At 49.9% G+C, this 23,629-nt stretch overlaps 1 protein-coding gene across 8 annotated transcripts in view; it reads right to left on the bottom strand.

Annotated features, from left to right (window-relative positions):
• The window catches only part of KIRREL1 (kirre like nephrin family adhesion molecule 1), a 112,243-nt gene that overhangs the window by 16,588 nt on the left and 72,026 nt on the right, over positions 1-23,629 (bottom strand). For 5 of the 8 annotated variants that reach the window (XM_019751283.3, XM_019751282.3, XM_074318560.2 and 2 more), the window contains one exon: positions 1,184-1,333. The exons of 2 other annotated variants lie outside the window; for them this stretch is intronic. In XM_019751283.3, the coding sequence (XP_019606842.1) occupies positions 1,184-1,333 (150 nt within the window). Of the gene's footprint in view, positions 1-1,183; positions 1,355-23,629 lie in introns of all 8 variants that reach the window. One more of the 8 variants, XM_074318558.2, reaches the window with a different exon arrangement.

Consider the following 23,629-nt stretch of genomic DNA (forward strand, 5'->3'; position numbering starts at 1 on the left):
TCCCCTCTCCAGTTTCCCACCATCAGCTCCCTTCCATTATTTCCCACTGTCCAGAGGTTATTGATTCTTCTCACTACATATCTATTGATCTCTCTTTCTCTCTCTCCCAGTTTCTTTCTGTTTTTATTATCAATAGATCTACCAGAATCATCTCTTTTCTTTATACAGATTGCTCTATACACACAAATTTCCCCCACTTGTCCTGTACATGGAATCCATAGCAAATAATCAACAATAAAATAAAAACATACAGTCCCTCCTATATTTTTATCCTTACTCTGCTTTACAGTGAACAATGTGTTTTCACAAAGCATATTCTCTCATTAGGTTCAAAACTCACTTATAAGGCAGACAGGTCCGTGACTATTATACTATTTTACACAGTGGTAAACTGAGGCCCAGAGAGGTGGCTTTCCTCTACAAGCTGGGTGACCTTAGTGGCTTTTCTAAGGTCACCCAGCTGGTAGGAGGCAGAAGCCGGACTAGCACCAGGTTTCTTGACTCCTCATCCACTCTGCCAGGCAGTCTTTCCAAAAGTATTTTTATTTTCTTTGGAATATAGGTTGGTTGTTTGGTTTGTTTGTTTATTTTTTTACCGACTCATTATGTTGGCTCCATAGTGCTTAATAAAGGCTTGTTGAATGAATAAATTAAAAAGTGCTCAGGCTGATATTAAAATTAGTTTTTGGCCTCTGAGCAGACATTGCCTGGACAGGGCACAGGAGAGACTGGAGCAAAGCCAGCCTGGCATGAAACACTTATGGGACAAGGAAGTTTCCTGTCTCTCCTCTGCTCTGCAGGGGACTTTATCTCCCAGCACCTTCTACTTCACCTCTGTCTGCAGCAGCAGCTCTCCTGGTGTCTGTCTGTCTGAAGCTCTTTTACATAAAGATCTCTTGGTTTCCTTTGATCCCCAGGCTTTCCGTTGCCTTTTTTGAGTGAGCCCACAAGCAGGAGGAAAGGCAGAGCTGCGGGGTTTGGAAAGCAGTGGAGACAGAGCTCAGGAGGACAGGGAGAGAGTCTGACCCACACATATGAGAAAGGAGGGGCTAAAGAAAAGAGAATGTGGTGAGATGTGAAACTAAGAGAGGCTGAGTCCAGGAGTCTGTTTGGGCAGGTTGGTGGGGACTGTTGCAAAGATGGGATTGTTTGGATGCTGGGCTTGCTGGGTGGCCCCACTCACCTTTGAGTCCCTGGCCCATGCCCAGCGCCAGCCCGTCCTTGGTCCATTGCACGATCCCCGAGTAGTTGAGCAGCACACAGGGGAGCACAGCCTGCTGTCCGGCCACCACAGTCTGGTCAGCTGGCTCCTGGCTGAAGCGGGTCTGGGTTCCTGGCAAAGCCAAAGCCAGCACTGGATAAGGAAATGCATGAGCAGAGGGGCTCCATCAAGAAGCCACCCTTCCCAGGCACTTGCTCCCACACTGCATTAGGCTGGAGAGAGAGATGAAGACTGGACAGGTGGATCCTCCAGGCCCTGCCCTACTTTAGCCCCAATCCCTTCTCTCCAGGACGTCACGTGCTCACCCTTGACTCCTTTCTCCCTCCATGGCCCATGGGAATGCTTTCAGGAGCCAAAATACTTAGCAATCATAGAAAGTTGTGCAGTGCTATATACTAGCCTGAGAGACTAGGCTAGTCAAACCCTTTCCTTTTACAGAGGAGGACACTGAGGTCCAGGGAGATGAGTGACTCACCCAAGGACAGGCAGTGAGTTAAGGGCAGAGCTGGGATTCAAATCTGAGTCTTGGTACTCTAGGTCCTCGGTTCTTCCTCTACCACCGCCTCCTCCCACATCCATATCAGTTTGCTTCAGCACTGGCTCTTGTGCTTAATAAAGGCTTGTTGAATAAATAAAAAATGCTCAGGCTGATATTAAAATGAGTTTTTGGCCACTGAGCAGACATTGCCTGAGTAGGGCGCAGGAGAGAGGCTGAAGCAAAGTATGTGTAAAGCACATTCCCCTCTTCTAGGAACTTTATAACAAATAAATGCTGCTGGTGACAGCACAGTCCCCCTCAATCTTTGAGACATGAATAAACCACCGTACCTCTACTTGGACATGTGCCGTCTGAGCCAACATGAGGTAACACACGTGTGCAACCATGCCAAGTAGAATTCCCCATGAATGCATCCTGCGAGTACATAAGGGCAGCTTCTAGGCGACAGGGATGTCCACGTGTGTGTATATAAACTGCCTAGGTGGCTGTGTATCCAAAACAAAGTGGCTCTGACCCTACTTCATGGCATACTCGCCCTGTTCCGTGTGTTTAAACCTTGGATCCCACATGACAGGAGCATGAGGGCACACACATGGACACCCTGCACATGCTCGGTCTCCCGCATTGTAGGAGCTGAGAAGCGATGTGACTTTGTTCCCTCTGGCTGTGGGAGCTACACATGGCTGCCCGGCTGGCAGCTCGGCCGGGAGCATTTGATTAGAGAACTGCAGAGTAATTGTCTTTAATTGTGGAGCCTAAATGGAGCAGGGAATTGGATGGTGATTTCTTCTCCCACACTGCTCCCACCCACACACTGCAACCAGTCTGGCTGCCCTGTGGGGGGCAGACCTGGGCACTGTGCACAGCTCTAGGAGCAGTGCCTCAGCTTCCTGTGCCTGACTGTGGGGAAGAGGAGAAAAAATGGAGGGGCTGTGAGATAGCAAAAGGAGAGGTCTACGGCTTCCTACCCATGTCCCCAATCTGTCAACCACTGTAACTGAAATCAGTCTTCCACAGAACTCAGGGGACTCCTTCCCCTCTCAACTCTGTAGAGACCACAATCTCCAAATCCAACTGTTCCCAAACTGAACTTTCCAAAATTTCTCTGATCCTCCATCACTTTGTGTGTAAGTAAGTAAATGGAATGTGTCCCTCCCCATTCCAAAACCTCCCTCTATATTATCCTGGTCTCCTAGTCTCCTCCCCTCCCTTCTTCCTTTTCCTGAGCAGCTTCATTTCTTCCCTTCTTTGCAAACCTGTTCCACATTCCTCTCTTCCAGGAAGTCCTCCTTATTTGGTCCCTTAGCTCCTTGGGACCAAACACAAGCACAGCTTGTTTCATCATTCAGCCCTGCTGTCACAGCTCTATCCATGGGATTTCCTGTTCTCTGCTATCAGAGAGTCTGTGCCCATTCTTTTGTTTATCATGGGGTAGAGGACAGCTGGTGAAGTGGGGCATTTGTTCTATCTGTTCCACCAGAACGGGAACCTCTGCTCAAGGCCAAGGGCCATGCTCTTTCCTCTGAATTTCCCTAAACATCTGACATCCACATTGGTTGCTGCACATAAAGAGGACAAAGGGAGATGGGGGTGGGCCAGGAGTGGACTGATGGCCAGCATATGATTTAATACAAAGAGGCAGCCTTTTTTTGTTAAGTGTGCAGATCTAGCTCTTTGGGTCTGCAGAAACAGGGCTCCTCCCCCACACTCTGTGAGCAGCAACCTAACTCTGATGACCTGACAGCTCATCCATGTCTTCTAAAGAAGCAAAGGATAGGCTCACCCATATTTCCAGGGGAGGGAGTGGGTCAGGTGAATAGCCAGCATTATTAATTCAGGCATTGCCCTCATTATTATTCAAATTTATTCATATCATTGCGCATTTCTCTCGTGCAGCTTCATGCTGCAAACTCTCCACTCTCCTGTTTCTCCTTCCTAGGGCCCCCAGAGCCCAAGTCAAGGGCTTGGGAGTGGGGTGGTCTGTGAGCCAGGGCTCAGAGATGGAATTTATATTCATGGCTTTCCTGTGTGGGGACTGGGAACCCTGGTCTCCTATTGAAGTCTCCAGAGGACAGTGAGAAGCTGGCTTTTTGTCCACTGGTGCAAGGATGCAGTTGACCTTCCAGCAGGACAGAGGTGGGATGTCCTTGGGGTCAGAGTCAGAGAGATGGGGATATTGTCAGAGGGAGGAGTGGTGTGACCCTGGGCATGTCACTCTCTATTCCAGCATCCATTTGCTCACTTGTACAATGACAAGTTTGGACTAAAAGTCCCTTTTTTAAGAGCACGGGTTGAGGAGACAGACATAGGTTAGCATAGTGCCTTTGTGGCTTCCTAAACATGTGACCTCATCACTTAACTCCCTAAGCCTCATTTCCCCCATTGGCAAACTGGGGGACGCGAACACCTTCTTCCCAGAGTGTTGTGAAAATTAAATGGGATAAAGTATATGACATACTGGGTGCATTCCCTTGCATGTACCCACTAAACGGTAACTGTGACCCTTCTCTATTCTGGGATGTTAGATAAGTAGAGGGACTGCCAGAAACCTGAGCAGTAACATGACAAAGAAGTTATCTGTCATCCTTGGGATTTTGAAATAAAATACCCTCTTGGTTTAGGCCTGTTTGAAGCAACTTAGCCATGGGGGGATGGAGGCAGTGACCCTGAAAAGAGAGTCCAGAGAAGATGGGCAATGAAGGATCTAGGGAATTTAATTCAATAGAAAGGCAGTCTAGGTCCTGAGCCTACAAATATTTCCTGGCCCCAGAACAGCCCCTGCAGCCAAGACAGTATCTGAGACAGAGTCCAGATGCCCATGGGTTGTCCTAACTTGGCTCATGATCAGGAGAAAGCCCCAAGCCTGCCATCAGCAAGTCCCATTCCCTCTACTCTGCACACTCCACTTTTGTCACCACTTCATGCTCTTGCACAGGCCTTTCCCTTGGGATTCCAATAGTTACCTCCTCTGTGAAGTCTTCCATGACTGACCTGCATGCCCTCAGAGGCCTTTGCACTCACTTCTCACCTCTGCTATAGACGGTCCACACTGCACTGCCCACCCCCTCCCTGCCGCGGGGGAACTTCTTGCATCTGGACTCAGAGCTCCAGCCCCATCACCTGGCACAGGGCCTGGCTGCCAAGCACACAGCAGGTGTTCTGAGTACGTCTATTGATTGATGGAGTGAAGGTGAGCAAATCCCTGAGTAAACAGCCCTGCCTTGTGAAACTGCCATCAAGGAAAGGAGGCAGAGCACCCCGGCCCCAGGTCAGGCTCACAGACTACAGCAGAGGCAGACACAGTGCAGGAGTGGAGGGACAGGTAGGGGTCTCCCTGCAGTGAGGGGAGGGACAGTGCTGGTACAAGGCTTGCAGCTGGGAGGCTCCCTGAAAGAGGGAGTAGAGTTAGGCTAGGTGGGGGAAACAGAACTCGGGAAGGTTCTGATGCAATGATGGGGATGAGTGATGAGGAGATATGGAAATAGCTGAGGAAAAAGACTAGAAAGTGAGCAATGAGATGCAGACACCAGACAGGATGTAGCCGGAAGGGCAGAGGTGTCCTGGTGGCATTACAACCAAAAAGAAGATACTGGTTGTGTCTTTGACTGTCAAGAAGGCATCAATAACCAGTGCCAGTGGCCCAACTGAGATATACACAAATCCGAGAACACATACATGGCTGGGTGTGGGGACAGAGCCCCAAAGAGCAGTTTCCAGGCTCTCAACCTCACATAGAAAGGTGCTGGCTCAGGTAGTAGATGGTCATCAGCTGTGACTAGTTGGCCATCAGCTGTTACTGGTTAGCCATTAACCACTGATATAACTGCTGCGGCTAAGCTAGCAAGGTGGTGTAGTGGTGTGGCGTGGAGGTGTGGCATCCTAGCGTGGCGTGGCAGAGTGTGGATTACGGATGGCAGAGAGGCGGATTGCAGCTAGCGAGTGAGGTTGGTTGGCAGAGACAAGTGGACAGCAGGTTGTGGATCATGTGGCTCTTGCCTCCTGTGTCTCCAACCCAGCTGCCAGTGAGACTATAGTGGTATGACTCCCCTATTTATGGCTCCGTGGGTGTTCCTTTTTGGCCTAGCCATATCCTGCGTTCTTATGCGGGGAGTGGGACTAGAGACCCCGCCTGTCACCCTGCATGACACTGGGACTTCTACCCACTGTGACACAGAGCAGGGCCTGAACTGGGACTGGGGGCAAAGTTTCCATCCCATCTTTGCATCCGCATGCTGCTTCCAGGAAATAAAACCAGTGCCAAACAGAAATGCAGAGGAATGGGGGGCTGTGGGGCCCAAGAGCCAGGTGGAAGGGAAATCAGGAAGGGCCTGGCCACAGACAGACTGGGAAAGCAGACTAGTCTCCCTTAGTGGCATCGAATAAATGGCCTTGCCTGTCTGGCAGCTCCAGTCTAAGGCGAAGGTGAATCCACGTGTGTTTTTAAATGAATCCCCTCCTGCTTTGACCTCACTGCCTCACCATCACAGATGTGGCGAGCTCCCAGGCAGCCATGTGAAGAGGCAGAGCAGAGCACACCCGCTGTGCACAGGCGCAGTGGCACCTGCATGCACACATCCAGCAGGAGCTGCAAAGGATGCTGAGAAATCCAGACAGATGCAGAGGAAGAGCAAAGGAGAGGAATTAGGCTGGAGAAGAAGCAAGAAGGGAAGAGGAGATTTTGGTTGAAAAGAGGCCAGGAAAGAAAAAGGAGATCCAGAGAGAAAAGCACCAGGAAAGACCCCACCTGTGGAGTTATGAAGACCCAGGCCGAGGCAGAAAAGAAGGAAGGCTGAGGGTGACTGAGATGGAGACACAAGAAAGACAAAGAGCACAGGTCAGGGAGGTACATGGTGAGTGTGCAGTGGCGGGGGTAAGAGGTGGGGCAGAGGGGAGGGTAAGGCAGGGCTCCATGTCCTGCTCCTTGTCTCTGAGATGTCTTGGTTCAGACATGTTACCATGGGCCGGGGGATCTCAGACTCCAGGTGTCCTCTGGCCCTACCAATGTTGCCACTAGGACATAAGATTCCTAGGAAGGTTAGCCAGGGCTTTTGGGCAGGTGAAAGCTGAACAGGTCAGGAGGGAGAGGGGAGCTCAGAGAGAACCTGGGGAGAAATTAAAAGCAGTGGGTCTCCCTGGGGAGCTCTGCGCCTCTCACGAAGTGTGGGAGGTGTGGTGGGCAGAGCTGGGGAAATCCTGACTTCCCACCAGCTTCCTTCCACTCAGCCCCTCTCCCAGACCTTCTTCCTTTTAGTTAACTCCTCCACTCTCACCACCTCACCCCATAACTCAAAGCATCTCTGGCCTCCCACTTGGAATAATTCTCTCCCCTATTGCTCCTCTGCATTGTGTGGGCTCCAGGTTGTATTATAGCCTGTCTCTTATATTAAAAGTTACTTGTGTGTGCGGTTTTGCCTCTCCCACTCCCCTGGGAGCCCCTGGAGAACAGAGACACTTTGATTTACCTTTCTTGTCCCTTCAATCCCAGCAATGGTCCTTAATAATAACTCCCAATTATAAGATGCCAACTATGTGCTAAGCACCAAGGCAGATGCCTTACAGACATCATTTCTAGCATTCAAGTCCACTGACAGTGGTGGTTTATATCTTCATTTCCTAGAAAAGGGTAATAGGCTCAGGGTGCTCAAGGTACAGACACCAAGTGGCAGAGATAGGAATGAACTCAAGTTTTTTGTTTTCGTTTTTGTTTTTTCCCCTTCTTCCGCCTCCACTCCCACTCCGGTTCAAGCCGTTGTTTCTCAGTCTAGTTGTGTAGGACACAGCTCCCTGGCCCATGCTGGTATTATGAGCCTTGTGCTCCTCCAGGCTGAAGCAGTCGGTTGCCGGTCATTGGTCGGCCGCTCACGGCAGCTCACGGCAGCTCACGGCAGCTCACGGCAGCTCACGGCAGCTCACGGCAGCTCATGCCAACCTCCGGCTGCTCACAGCAGCCCAGCTCCAGGGAGAGCTGTTGTTCACAATCTTAGCTGTAGAGGGCGCAGCACACTGGCCCATGTGGGAATCGAACTGCTGACCTCCGTGCTAGGAGCGCGGCGCTCCAACCACCTGAGCCACCAGGTGGGTCCTGAACTCAGGTTTTTAGGCTGCATAGTCCCTGCTCTTGGCACTATGTCATGCTAGGAATATCTTAGAAGTTTCTCCTAAATGAACTGGACTCATGGTCCGCACCCCAGAGAACTTCTGGTGCCCTTAAGCTCTGCATCCATCTATCACTTCTGAGCTCCACTTTATGCCTCAGACTTCCTTCTCAACCCTGTTTACCTCCTGGAAGGGCAGTGCTCCTCAGATCTGGGGCTGGCCAGTGTCCTCCACTCACACAGGACTTGCCCCTACATGATGCCATCAACCACAGGAGGCAACTTGATATAAATATCCTTGCATGAAGGGAGAATGGTTCCCGAGGCTAGAACAACCATCAGAAGCACCCAGAGAGGTTTCAGTGGTCAGCGAAATGCCAACCTTTAAGTCACTGAGACTAGTTCACTTAATGTACCCAAAAGACCAGTGAGGCCCATTAGTATTTCCAATAAGAATCTAAGGCTCGGAGACATAAACATTACCCCTCTAGGCACACAGCCGGTCAGTATTGAAGCCAATAAGCAAAGCAAGGGGCCAGAACACCTGCTCACCCTGGAATGCCATCATAATAGCCTGGCTACAACTCTCTTCCCACCTATCACCACCCCCTGGGACCTCCTAGCTCAGACTCTGGTCACTGTGAAAACCTGTCCCCTGGGCCTCTTCATTTCCTCTTGATGCTAGCCTCTCACCCAGGACACCTCTTCTCTAGCACCATCCCACGTCTCCTTCTCAACCTTGATCTTCCTGGGGTGACACTGCCTTCCAGCTGTTCTCCAAGTTTCTCCTCCATCCTCAGCATAGTACTGGGGTCCCAAGTTAGGCCAGGAAAGGCCACCTATCACAGTCTCTGTGTGTGAACACATCTCCCATCCCACTGGGCCTGTCCTTGGGGCTAATACCAGGCTCCCCCACAAATGCCTGGTGAGGACAGAGGATTCGAATCCCATTTTTGACTGAGAACTATTAAGTCACCTCAAAATCTACCATACGAATAGAGAGGCTGGAAATGCTAACAGATTTCAGACATGCGTTGTATAGTTTTTGTGGGCACAAATGTGCCATAATACACAGGCTCACATTTTCATTGGTATACACACACACACACACACACACACACACACACACACACACACACACACCTCCTGCACCTTTGCATTAAAGTACATGTTTCTGCAACCCATGGGTACTCATCTGCACCCATATCTTGGCACATGTGCCCTGGCAGTCATCTTCCCAGTTCCCTGCCTGCCAGGCCTGGCAGGAACCAGAAAGGGAGTGGGGCCAAGCACATGAGAAGCCAAGGGATCCAGGCTGCAGGAGAGGGGGACAGTGGAGGCCAGGCCCTGTCTCTCTGGATTTATCAAACGAGCAGTAATGAACCCCCTGGGCCAGAGCAGTCCCATGCTCTCCACTCCAGATTGCTGCTGGTTCAAAGAGAAGCCTTTGATTCATACCGACAGCTTTCAAATGGAACTAAATCTCTCCACACTCCACTCTTCCTCCCTCTCTCTGCTCTCACATCTTTGCTCTCCTGCTTCCCTCAAGACTATTTCTCCCTACCCTAGCCATTCCAGTTATGTTCTATGAAAATACAACAGCCAGAGAGGGCCCCATCCGTTGGATCCTCTCACCAAGAAAAGAGGATTGCAATTCTCTGGGCAGGTCCAGCAAAGAGGAAAGAGAGATTTGCACTTTTGATAGAGGAGAGAAGGCAGAGGAGAAGGGAGGAAGTGAGAGAGAAAGGGAGGATGAGGAGGGAGTATTGGCTGGGGCAGGGCACAGTGAAGGCAGATAGGAGAGAAAGAAACTGGCCCACAGAGGAAGACAGAGAAGCAGGTTCACTATGACCCTTAGTCAAGCAGCTCCCAGGAGAGAAGCACTAGGGCTGCCCAGCTGACTGGGCATGAGGGGCACAGGTGTGTTGCTTTTGCCTTATACAGAGCCCAGCCCAGAATCTGAAAATGTCAAATGTGATGTGACTTTCGAGACTGTAACCCCTTCTGCTGACAGGTCAGAAAGCGCCATTGCCTTGTTCACAGCAGGGAACCTCAGATATGGCTGTGAGTAGATCTCAGGTGATATAGCTATCAGATTAAGAGTCAGAAATGACACACCGCACCTCCCAAAGACAAGTTTTCAAACATTCATAAATTATTATCCCCCCTACTCTTCTGCCCACCAGCACTTACAATATCAAAGCACTGCCTTCACTTCACAGTTAGAAGTGAAAATGAAAGTGAACAGTAGGGGCCTCAAAGGTCTTCACTTAACTGACCCACTGACCTTCCCCACATTCCCCACCTTCCCATTTTTGGTCCTTTCTCATCTCAGGAAGCTGAACCCATAGGCAGAAGAACCAGTTTCTCCTCCTTGCCCGCAACCTGTTTGGCCAAGACACCTAATGTCTACCTCCAAAGATGAGGTATGGTAGGGACAGCCGAAGGGGAATCTTTCCAGGGACCAGATGGGATTTTACAAGTGGCCACAATCCAGCCTGGTTTTCTTGCATTTGAGCAGACCAGAGGCGGCTAGAGGCGGCTGCAGGCCTTGGGTGACATTCACAGTGACAGGGCGCATGAGGACATTGGTCTGGGCCAGTGGAATAGTCACCAAAAGGGGCAGAAACAGAATCCTGAAAGAGGGAAGGGTACCTGGCCCAACACCACCTGCCAAGGACACAAAACTCTGGGCCTGAGTCAGGAGGTGTGGGCTTATTGGGCCTGGCTCTGCCACCACCCAGCTGCCTGACTGTGGGGAGACTTCACTTCTCTGGGTCTCGGCTTCCTTAAACTGTAAGAGAGGGAGCTGAATTACTTGCCCCCCCCCCCCAAGAGCCTTTCTGGCTCTGATGTTCTAAGATTCTGCCGTAGCATCTTCTGCTCTCCTGGGACCTCAGCCAGCTCTTGCTGACACGCCTAAGGACTCAGCCTTGTGTCCATCCCTCTCAGACTGTGTGGGAGAGGTGGTATATCTGGGGCCATTCTGGCATTTCCTCCCAGCAGGTGTGTAGAGGGAGGTTTGTTGGTTTGCGACACTAAGACAGTGGCTGAGAGGACACAGATGATGTATCCATGACAGGTAAAGAAAGGCCAATCTTTGTTTTCCCTGTCAGGAACTCCCATCAGAGTGTCTTACATCCCTTTCCACTAGGTTCATGGTAGGAAAAAGGAGGATAGAGGGCAAGCAATTGTGGGTCTCTGAAGTGACCTGTCAACCCAGGCCCACTCACATTGACTTTGAACTCCCGAACTAAAAAAGACTGGTAGGTGCAGCTGGAACACCCCCTCCCCCACCCCATTTGGACCTTGTGGGGACAGAGCCCCAGAGAGTAGTTTACAGGCTCTCGGCCTCATGTGGAAAGGTGCTGGCTCGGCTGTGGCTGATTGGCTGTCGCCTGTGGCCGGTTGGCCGATTGGCCGCCGGTAAAACTGCTGCGGCTACGGAGGATTGCCGAAGAGCCAAGCAGAGTCGAGGAGAGTGGAAGAGGAGAGCCGAGGAGAGCGGAAGAGGAGGGCTGAGGAGAGCAGAAGAGAGGAGAGGAACAGAGTCGGGAGAGTGGAGGAGAGTCGTCGGTTGGTCGGTTGGCGGAAAGGTGGACGGCAGGTCGCACGTCCGGTGAACCCGGCCTCCAGTGGGAGCGTGGTGGTATGACTCCCCTACCTATGGCTCCGTGGGTGTTCCTTTTTGGCCTCACCATATCCTGCGTTCTTGTGTGGGGAGCGGGAGCAGAGACCCCGCAGGCCGCCCCGCCTGAAAAATGGCGCAGCGAGCAGGGTCTCCCGCACGACAGACCTCTAGCCCCGTCTACCCTGCCAGCCCAAGATACTTGGGCTAAACCTGATCTGACAACTCTATGCAAATGTGCCCTGGCAGGGAACCCTGAGAATGTTTCATGGAAGGACAATGGCATTGTGAGCCCAAGTGGTGTTGGATATAGCAGGTATGACAGGAGGGAACAGAAAGGGGGGTGCAGGGATGGTGGAGGGTTATGCTGAAAAGTTGCATTTCCTGGCTTTAGTGGGCAAGGGAAGGGCAGTGCAGGAAAGAGGAGGCAGGTGGCTAGCAAGGATTTAGCTTAAATAGGAGACAGGGGATAAGAGGAAAGAAAGCAAAAGACAGAGAGAGGGAAGGAGAGAGCAGAAGCTAGGATAGTCATATAAAGCCAGAGAAGGCTAGAAGAGCTAGAGTAAGGCACCAGGAGCAGGGCTGGGAAGGCAAGAGAAGATGATAGGCCTAACCCCTCCCCCACCACATACAGAAGTAAGCGGAGGAGGGACCCAGTTTCCTGAGTCTCCAGAAATCCCTAAGTCCATAAAGTGGGAGGAAAAGAAACTGCAACACAGGACACGGAAAGAAATAGCCTAATGTGCAAAGACAAAATGAGAATACTGTAGAGGAAAGGACAGGGAGAGTCACAGACAGAAAGTAGAGAGCAAAGTAGATGAAGAGAAAGTTGGTGGCAGGAAAAGTGAGAAAGATGTAAGAGACTGTTTTAAGGTTGGGTAGGAAGGAGCTGAGGTGACACAGGTACAAAAGAGAGAGAATAAGGCAAAGAGGCAGGAAAAGGAAAGAGAAGAAAATTAGAAAGAGGGTCTGAAGTTTAGAGCTGGAAAGGGCTTGATTACCAACTCAACAGCTTTATTTTGATGAAATTGAGGGTCAGCAAAAAAGAGAGGTATTTGGGGTGGGCATGTCTCTAAACTCCTAGTGGCTTCTGAGCCAGCCTCCCAATTACAGAGAGCCCATTTCTCCAGGGGCAGGGCACACCCCAAACCTGATTGTCCTGCACCAACGGTGGGAGGAAGATGGGGGGTAAGGAATGTACCTGGAATCGTCCTTCACTAAAAGTAGGGAGGTAAAAGGGGGTGTGGGCACAGAGCCAGGAGTACAGTTTCCAGGCTCTCGCCCTCACATGGAAAGGTGTTGGCTCAGGTAGTAAATGGCCATCATCTGTGGCTAGTTGGCCGTCAGCTGTAGCCAGTGAGCCATTGGCCACTAATATAACTGCTGTGGCTACGCTAGCAGGTGGCGGAGTGCGGGTTGCGGATCGGCGACATACAGTGGAAGCTCTTACATGGTTGTGCGCCCTCTATGGGCGCCCCCAAGTCATTGACAGTGACAGGGGTATCCATTTTACGGGGCAAGAAGTGCAGCGCTGGGCTGCCAGGATGGACGTACAATGGTTCTTTCATACCCCGTACAATCCACAAGTAGCTGGCATGATTGAACGCTACAACGGCCTTTTGAAGCAAGTCCTCCAGGTGTCAAAACACCCTCCCACAGTGCCCCATTGGGCTTTGTGTCTATGGGACATCTTGAGAATCCTGAAGGAAAGACCACAAAACGGAGGGCCCGCACCAGTAGAAGCTCTGCTACATCGGAAGGCCGCTCCCATTCAGTTACAGGTTACTACAAGTGAGACTCTGTTAAAGCCAGGCTACGGCAGAAATGGGAACATTTTGCTGCCAGCACACACATGCTTGAAAGCAGGGTAACGGCAGCAATGGACTTGGCCCTGGCAGGTCAAAAGCCCCCACTGTCAGTGGTTGGGCCTGATAGCCCCATGGAGGGCTGGTTTGACCCATGATTTGCAAATGATGCCAGGGGTGGTGGCCGAGTGGCCACCGCAAGTGACTATAGTATATGGAGGTCCCGATTTTGCGTGGAATCTATGTGCTCTTGTTAAGGCCCTTTATGGGGTCCCCTGTTCTGTTACATGTTGAAACTACACAAGGGACCCCAAGCACTGCCTTAAAGATCTGGTACCACAAACCAGGAAAGGTTCCGGTGGCAGTGACCCTCCTTTCCCAGGACAAAAAGCTAGCATGTATCCTCGCAGATGGAAGGGATTTGCATTGTTGGTTCCTAAGACTACTATTTATTTCTGTCCATAGGTGCCTGTAGGGTAATATGGCACAGGGACCCTCACAGAAGATGCTTGTCATGTAGATTGTGAAGCGAGACCCTGTAGGGGTGGAGTATGGGGACAGAGTCACAGAGGGCAGTTTCCAGGCTCTCGGCCTCACATAGAAAGGTGCTGCCTCAGGTAGTAGATGGTCATCACCTGATATAACTGCCGTGGATAAGCTAGCAAGAGGCGGAGTGTGGATTGCAGATTGCAGAGAGGCGATTGCAGCTAGCAAGTGAGGTTGGTTGGCAGAGACAAGTGGACAGTGGGTTGCAGATCGTGTGGCTCCTGCTTCCTGTGTCTCCAACCCAGCCGCCAGTGAGACTATAGTGGTATGACTCCCCTATCTATGGCTCCGTTGGTGTTCCTTTTTGGCCTCACCATGTCCTGCGTTCTTGTGTGGGGAGCGGGACTAGAGACCCCGCTAGTCTCTAGCGGGACTAGAGACCCATGCCACCCTGCATGACGGGGATATAGAAAGAAATTACGAAGAAGCCTGAGAAGATGAATAAAAATGGGAAGAATCAAGAAAAAAACAACGAATGAAACCATCTGGGAGAAAAAAAGAGAAGATTAAGGAGGACAGAGGAGAGAGGAAAGAAATTGGAGAAGGCTGGAGGGCAGGCAGCAGAGGCCAGGGGGCTGTGCAGGCAGATAGGTGGGCACGTCTGGGGGCGGATTAACACCTTAGGGCCTCACCTGAAGGTCCAGAGCATTTAGGTCAAAAGAAAAAGGAGTGAAATCTTTGAGAAATGGAAGGAATTTTTGAAAGGATTAGTCAAGGGAGGGTGGAGCTGAGAAAAGGTGGGTTAATTCCAAAAGGAACTAAGGGCTGGGCTCCAGTCGCTCCCCACAAAGCAGTGTTCCAGAGGGTTCTGGATAATATTTAAGATCCCTTTCAATCCTGTCACTTTTAAAAATTCTATTCACACACCTCATATATTTTCTTCTTACTTTGGACACATACCTATCAAATAGTCAATTTGTAACAGTTTGATCAAGGTGGACTGAAACAATTTGCAATACCGAAGTACAAAGGAAGCAATTCTGAACAGAGCCATCTGCAGGGAAAAGAACAATTCAAAATAAATGGCCTAGTATAGAAGTCAAAATATAAGTAAAACTTTTGTCCCATGGCAATTAATAATGAACCTTCAATGAGATAGCAATGAGACCTGAACATGACAATGTTTTATTTAGACCTGTAGTTTAGTTTGTAGCTATATTGTATTTTATTCTGGCTCCTTTTTCACATGACTAGATTGTAAACTTCTTGGGGCAACAGATATATCTTAGTTGTGCACCTTCCAAAGTTACTAGAACAAAAGTGCATTGCACATAATAGGTGCTCAATAAATGCTTGTTATTTTGATTGTCTGAATTAAAAATGTATAAGGCACCTGAACTCAGAAGAAGTCAACTCAACTCAACATTCATGTAACAAACATTTTTTTTAGGGGCTGGCCCAGTGGCTCAGGCGGTTGGAGCTCCATGCTCCTAACGCCGAAGGCTGTCGGTTCGATTTCCACATGGGCCAGTGGGCTCTCAACCACAAGGTTGTCAGTTCAATTCCTCGAGTCCTGCAAGGGATGGTGGGCTCCGCCCCCTGCAACTAACAACACAACCGGACCTGGAGCTCAGCTGCGCCCTCCATAACTAAGATTGAAAGGACAACAACTTGACTTGGAAAAAGTCCTGGAAGTACACACTATTCCCCAATAAAGTCCTGTTCCCCTTCCCTAATAAAAAAAAACACACAAATTAAAAAAAAACAAAAAACATTTTTTTCAGTGTCTCCTATATACCAGGTACTATCCTAGGCTCTGGGATGCAAAGTGAATAAGACAGATCTGGTTCTGCCATCACCCATTTTACAGTTTAATGGACATACCCAAGTATCCTGGCAATACAGCATGATGAGTGTCATGATGGAGTGACACAGAGGAAAGTGCCTTAGATCAATAAGTAAATGGCATTTTTCACATGTCTGACTTCCATACTAGTCTTCTGTTGGGCTGAGATTCATATCTTGTTGGCCTTTGTTAGCTTTAGACCCTTTCTACAGTTGGACATTGGAGGCCTTGCTTGGCACACAGTAGATAGTCAATAAATATACATTTACCTACTAAAGTTGCATTGAACATTTCAGACAAGAAGGATTTTCACAGCCAGAGAACTGGGGGGAGAACATTTCAGACAAAGGAAACAGCATGAACCAAGACACGGAGACATAAGAGACCAGTGAGTAGTTGGAATTCAGGCACATAAAGAAATTGGAACCAAGGTCATATCTCTTTAAAAATTAAACTCTTTCTCCTTCTGGACATTCCTCAGTCTCTGCCCTCCAGAAATTTCTAGGCTGTTGAGAGAAACTAGACATAGACAAAGAAAGAGGTCCAGATTCAGAAAGACAAAAGTCGGAGCTGTGGTTGACCCAAGCCGCAGTGTGTCAACCTGGCAAGGTTCAGAGGTGAGCTTAGAAGAATCAGAACAAATAAGGCGGCTGTTTGGTGATGTGAATGTGTGTGTTTTGTGTGTGTGTGTTGTGTGGAGAGGTACATGTGTCCTTGTTTGCATTCATGTGTCTAGTGAGCTTATGTGTGTTACTGCATGTCTATATGCAAGTGTTGGTATGTACCCACCAAAAGGGAGAATGCGGCACTTCTGCCTATAACTAGGACATTCTAGGCTTTTCTAATTAATCTCCATTAAAAAGATTTCCCACAAAGGCACTTCTAAAGGCCCCAAGTTAGGGTCATGTGGATCAATCCTGCATAAAGTAAAAGCAGCTCTGACCAGGCTGCTGACTTGATCCCTCTAACTTGGTTCATTTTATACATGCAAAGGGCACAAAAATGTTAATTTGCTGCAGGGAGCGGAGGGAGCCTGGAAGTGGAGGCTCTGTAATTAACAGCTGTAGGAGAAGGGTCTCAACAGGCAATGACTGGCATAAAGAAGGGAGGACCCAGGGTGGATGATGCTGGGATTGGAGGCTCTTGGAGGCTCGGGCTGGGAAGCTCTGGTCTGTCTGCTCCTGATCATTGCTGCTCTGTCTGACTCAATCTGCTGGTCAGATGGACCACGGACCCTCCAAGAACAGGGGAAGTCCAAGGAGAGGAAATCTATTCATCTAACCACTGTCGGAATTGACAGGACATTGATGGGGGATATGGTGGTGGTGACCATGGCAAGGGTCCATGAAGAGGCCTTCTCTTCGAGGCCACGCATACTGATGACTGCTCTGGAGACCCCAAAGCAGGGGAAAACCAGGGCAGCTCTGTGGCCTTATTTCCATGAAGGAGGCAAGTATTTAGCAGAAAGGAGAGGACAACTTATGTGGATACATGTCAGCCATCCCGCCATCTCCTAGCAGGCCTATACCCATCCAGGGCCTGCTATGTATCCTTCAAATTCCCTTCCTCCAGTCTTCTTAGAGGGGTTGTAAAGAAGGTATTGATTTTCTTCTCCCATACCATTTAAACCAACCCCTCTGGCCTGTACTCTCATCAACTTTTCTTCACATGTGTTCTTTTCAACTTCTGTACTCACCAAAAATGTCAGTGCTCTGGGAAACCCAACCCTGCTCACTTGTGTCTTTGTCCTGTGTCCTGTGTCAGCCTCAGAACTGCCCACAGTTCAGGAGCATGTCACTGATGAAGGTGCTTACTAAAGCTTCACAAAATGCTGCATACAGAGAGGTTTGACTGGGCCCATGGCAAAGAGGGAACAAACATGTAGGCATAGGAGAAATCTTGGAGAAAGCAGCCTGCCCCTTCCTTCACACCCTCTCTGTTTCTCTGATTCTTTCCTTCCCTTTTCAATCTCCTGGTTTTGTTCTCCTACCCCCACTCCCCAACCCGCCCCCCAAGCGAAATGGGTAGGGGGAGTCTCTCCTTCCTTCACCTCCCTGGTCTCTGCAATAATCTAATGATTTCTCATTTAGCTGCCCAGCCCTCCATGGGGAGAGGCTCTCTTTGATTGCTCGTGACACCAATCTCACAACAAATTTAGCACCTTGTTTCCTGGAGAAGCCAATATTCCTCCTCGATTATCTCCCTGCAAGGGGAACAGGGCACCGTGCATTCCAATGAGCAGCTTATGTCTTCCCCAGATATCAGAGTCAATCAAACTCACAGTCCTTAGAAGGATGGATGAGGTGGGGTGGGGAGAGGTTCTCATGGGAGCATAGGAGAGCTCTGAAAGCGAGAAAGAGGCTAGGGAACAGGGAGGACTGTGGGAAACAGACAGAAGCCTCTGAACACATGGCCCTCAGCAAGTGTATATGCAGATTCTCCAAAATGGAAGACGGGAATGGGAGCAGTTTAACTTTTGCTCAGGTAATTCTGGAACTTCCTTCCTAAGCCACTCTTGAAATCCTGGCTTTTCATTCAGCCATCCTGTGGGGACAGAGCCAGAGTGCAGTTTCCAGGCTCTCTCCCTCACGTGGAAAGGTGCTCACTCGAGTAGTAAATGGCCATCAACTATGATTGGATGGCCATCAGCTGTGGCTAGTTGGCTGTCAGCTGTAACCAGTGAGCCACTGGCCACTAATATAACTGCCATGGCTATGCTAGCAGAAAATGGGGGCTAGCAAGAAGAAGGTGGCTGAGCTAGCAAGCGTGGATTGCAGAGAGGCTCGGAGTATAGTGGTATGACCCCCCTATCTATGGCTCTGTGGGTGTTCCTTTTTGGCCTCACCATATCCTGCGTTCTTATGGGGGGAGCAGGAGCTGAGACCCTGCATGACACCCTGCATGACACACCCCCTAAACAATCAGCATGCGGTTAATGGAGAGAGAAGAGGGAGACACTGGAGTAATGCCATTTCACCCTGGAATGAAACAGGGAAGGAAGAAACACTTCCCTACTCCACACCCCCACGCCAGCATTCCTCCACACCTGTATCTTTTCCCACCAAAATCACTTGCTCCTGGCTGGAAGGCCAGAAGAGGTAGGTATCCTCTGAGGGCTCTGCCCCACATGAATGATGAGGGGAGATGAGAAGAAATTTCTCGAGACCAATGGGCCATGAGTTGGAGGTTCTCTGAAGGGAGGTAAAGGAGGAGGCAGGGCAGACTAAAATAAGAGCCAAAAGGAACTTCTGATGGGACCCTAGAAAATGGATCAAAGGTGAAGGAGGGAGGGAGTGATATGGAAGTGTTGCTTAAGGGCAAGAGGGGAAACAGGGGAGGCCAGAGAACCTTGAGAACTCCACTGGAGACAGAAGGGTCCCAAATGTGTAAAAGAAGTGTGAGAGCCTGGGGCTAGAAGGAGCAGTGGGGCCAGGGAAGGAGGGTGTGGTGGGTGCATATGGTTCATCTGCAGTGACTGTGGACAGTAAGATAGATGGAGAAGGAGGGACAAGGCTCAGAGACTCCCAGGACATGAGCTGTGAGAAAGGACAGGAGTCATCAGGACCCCACTCTGGGCATGAAGGATGCAGGACTCCTGCCAGGAAAGGGGAAGGTGGAGTGGAGGAGGAAAGATGAAGGGACTGATCACTAAGAGGGGTGGCAGATGGTTGCTGTCATTATATGGATTCCACTAAGCGCAGGAAGCCTTAGACAGCAAAGATAAGTTTGGGTGGGCAGTGGGAGGGGGAGAATTATGGAGCAGCGTTTCAGAAGAAGGAACTTAAACAGAAACCTCACACCAACCTGTATGGTTATACATAATCTGTAATCCTTATTTCTACGTCATCAGTAACCCCTAACCCAACCCCAACCCCACCACTAACTCCAACACAAACCTAATCGTAACAATCATTCTAACCCCAAACCCTAACTAGAACATGAGCTTCTTGAAGGCAACACATCTCAAATTCCCTCAGTGTCTGGTCAGCATAAGTGATTAGTAGAGGTTGATTGAAAAAAATGAGCACATAAACCAAATCTTCACCCCTGTCTTTAACAGTCATCTCTGCTTTAAGCCTGATCCCTCCTGAGCACTGGTCAATCTCAAGTGCAAGCTCTGACTATATCCCCACCCCAATCCTAAAGGCCACTGTCCCTAATGACAGTTTCACTTCACTAACTCTAATCTTATTTTTTTCTGCCCCCACACCTCTGGAGAGATGGTTACAATTCACCTAGGCAAAAAAAACGTGGAGACAAACAAGAGATAACAACTCACCCTGAAGGCCAAATCAATGTGAGAACGGAGGCCCCTGAGTTCTTAGTCTTATTATGGATGGTCATTCCTGTTTCTAATCCAGCCATCCAGAGCTTTCTGCCCCAAGAACAGGGTCCTAGAAAGTGGGGCTAAACAAGGTCCAGGACAAATGAACCTGATGCTCGAGACACCAGGAAGAGCAAGTTAGATGTGAAGAGGTATGTTTGAGCAGAGAGAAATGTGACAGAGAACAAGTAAATGGACTCCAGTTCAGGAGGCAGAGCCTGAACTTCCACTCACAGTTGTGAGCCTGGGATCCCTTGCTCAGACACAGGGCACAGGAACCCTTCCTTCACAGAGTGCCCATGGGAAGCCCTGCAGTAGGGAGGGTCCTGTGAAGGTGCTGAATTGCTCTGGGGACTCTGCCTATTTGTCACATGACTGTAGCAGGGACTTCTCCCTCTGGGCCCTGCCCCTCCCTCCTTGAAATTCCAAGGAGCAAGGCTCTCCACACCTCTCAGGAACTGTCACTGTGGCACCTGGGAGAGGAGCAGAGTATTATGTTGTGTTCTTGCTGCAGCCGAATCTGATTTTTGGGATGTGTGATAGATGAGATGGGTGTGCACCCCAGCTCAGGGAGGGGATGATAGACTTAGTCTGTCAGTCTTTCCCCACGGGATGAACCATCACGTCAGAGATATCATCTAGAATATACACACCTCAGACATGTCTCCCTAACTGGGATCCCTGGGAGACGACAAATCCCTCTCCAACTATTTCTTGATATAAATACCTTGGAGCACTGAAACACGTGCACAGGCTCCCTGAGTTCTGCTGAAATCAGGATCAGGAACTCAGATGTGAGAACCCCCAGCCCCAGGGAGACCTATTGCCTCTGGGTGAGACCTATTGCCACATTTGCTGGGGCCACTTTGAGGACAGAGGTAGAAAGCCTGCCTCTGCTTGTTGAGGGGCCTCCAGGCATTTTTCAGTAACAACCATGGGCCTTGGAAGCCTGGGGCAGGGCAGGGAGGGAGGAGGGAGAAAGAGTTCAGAATAATAATGCAGGATTTTTAATAACTCGTCAGCTATGGTGTCAGCTGAACAGCAGCGGCAGCACAACCCATTGGGAAAACTTTGTGAGGAACTGTCTTCCTAGGAAGTGAGGAGTCAAAAGGGCTGAAGGCAGGGGAAGCGTTTTTCTCAAGCCCAGGCCCACAAAGCTGTTAGTTGCATCCAGCAGTGGTGCAGGACAAAGTGCAAACAGAATTACGGAGCCCTAGGTCTGGCCCTCTGGAGCTTCCACACTAGGCCAGACCCACAGGCCACAGACTCGGCTGAAGACAGAAGCAATCTAAGAAGACATTACAGAGCACAGGCAAGACAGCCTTCAGAAAAACACATCCTCCAACTTGCTCTATGAAATCAATCAGTTGGAAGGCAATTACATGCTTATCAAAGGGATTCTCCTTTTTACCTAATAACTCACCAAGGAATTGTTTGAAGTAGAAGTGTCATCAAAGAATGTTAGAGAAGCCCTGAGGACCACATTTCCAATGGCTTCATTTTTTGGATCAGAACACTGAGGTCCAAAGACATTGCAATGACAGTTGGTAACAGCAAGGCTCCTAGTACCTAGAAATCCAGTTCTCCTAAAAAAGAATATGATTTTACAAAACTAGAATTTCCATATACTTTTCAGAGGGTTGACTACTGCACCAGTGTCCTGGTACTCCAATGCAACAAGAGCAGCTGTCCTTTGGGTGGGAACAATGGGAAAACTTGGGGTAACCCATCATAACCACTACACACCTTCTCTTTTCCTCAGAGCACTCTAGGAGGGCTTTCTGGAAGTGGTGCCTACAGATGCCGGCTGGGAAATAGAGACATTTCCCAAGCCTTTGGAATGATAGGTGGAAAAAGGCTCAGTGGCATGGATAGAGTGGAATAGTCTAGGTCTGTGAAAAGCCCTGGAGAGGAATGAAAAAAATGGGGGTACACATGTGTGAAAGGCACAGGGTCCATAATGGGAGGGCTGAGAAAGGTTCAAGGTCTTAGAAGGGCAAAGACCCTACAGGCTTAGTGGCTCTGAACAGACCATGGGGTCCACAGAAGTAAGGTAGCTGGCTTCCCCTGGAAGCCCTGGAAGCCTACAGAGAGCATCTCATACCCTCATATCCCCAAAATAGAGCAGAGAAGAGGGTGTCATCCTTCAGTTGCCTCTGCTTTAGGTCACAGTACTGAGAGCAGGGGACTCACATCTATACCGTCCACTCCCAAGAGCCCCCAAAGGCAGAGGCACTTTTGCATCCCAGGCTCTAAGACACACAGCAGGCACTTAGCTAGGGTCTGATGAATGAAAATGTTGGAGTCTTTCTAGAAGGTAAATGAAGGAGAAATGCAGGTCTGGAAGAAAGGGGAGAGGGTGAAAAGGGGAGGGAGGCACCTCCACACCCTGGCAGAAGGCCAAGACTGAATGATTCCTCCATTTCAGAAAGAGAAACTAAGGCACCCAGGATCAGGCACATGTTCCAGAGGAAAAGTCCTGAAAGAAACCTGGCAGTCAGCCCCCTCCACTCCCACCCCGCCCAGCCAGCCGCTCTGGAAGATGTAAAGTGCTATCTAAATGTGATGCATTATTAACAATTTAGAAATCATATTTCACAGCTGCACGGCTGGAGCTGGGAAATGATTTCTTCCTCCTGCTTTCTGGCAGGGGAATTATTGTTGGAGCCAAATGTGACAGCAGTGACATGTGACAACCAGGGGCCAAGAGAGGGTGGTTGAGAGTAGAGGACATGAGCACTCACGGGGCAGGTCCAGGGTACTCCTCCTCTACCTGTGGCCTTGAATCAAACACTTCAGCCTTACCTAGGCAAGGCACCCAAGCTGACCCCTGCTCTCCCACCTTATGGTGATCAACCTTCAGGAATCTCTGGCAGAGGGTAGATAGAGCTGTGACCCAGCCTCTTACGCCCAGGCCACCACTGAGCGCCTTGCTAGGTGCAGCACCTCTTCCTGCCATGGCCAGGAGGAGTCACAGAGGGTGAAGGATGCTCCAACCTGATGAGAAACAAGTCCCCAGGACGTAGACACAAGGGCAGAGGATCTAGATAGACAATAGGCCCTAAGTCACTACTACAGGACTTCACAGAAGAGGAGAGACAGAGTAAATTAGAGAGGAGTACAGTGAGGAAGGAGCTGAGAATGAGTGTCCTGGATGGGCTGAGTGTCCTCCAGGCAGGCCCACAGGTAAAAAGGGAATGGTGTTGACAAACAGGGGCTGGTTTTGCCCATTTGGGATGGAAGGAAAGCAGTGGGCAGGACAGCGAGTCAGGGGGCGTACACCCCAGGCAGGAGGAAGGAAGCAGGTGCTGACCTGCATCCCGTCCTTGGGAGAATCACCAGCCAGGGAATAGGGAGGACGGAGGGAGGGGGAGGGAGAGTCGTGCCTGCTCAACAGTGAGAGAAAAGGCCTCCTGTGATGGATGTGGAAGGAAAGCTGCCAAAACCACTGCCATCCCTGTCCCAGGACCCAACGCCAGTCTCCCTTGAGGGCATTGGGCTCATGTCTGTGCACTCCGTTGGCAGTGCAGGAAGATTATAATTAGGCAGGGGGACAGATGAACCAATTTTCAATTAAAACCTTATCTGAGGGGTGCATAGATGTAAAGGTGGGGAGGCTTGATTCTTTTCTAAGCCAGCCTTCAACATCTGCAGTGTCTGGAAGGCGATGCAGGGAAGGTGCCCAGGCAGCCCTGGCGTCATGTAAATTCTTATTTGCAAGGCA

Source organism: Rhinolophus sinicus, chromosome 7 (assembly GCF_057876585.1).
Source record: "Rhinolophus sinicus isolate RSI-liver-muscle chromosome 7, RSI-T2T, whole genome shotgun sequence".
NCBI classification, from domain to species: Eukaryota; Metazoa; Chordata; class Mammalia; order Chiroptera; family Rhinolophidae; genus Rhinolophus; species Rhinolophus sinicus.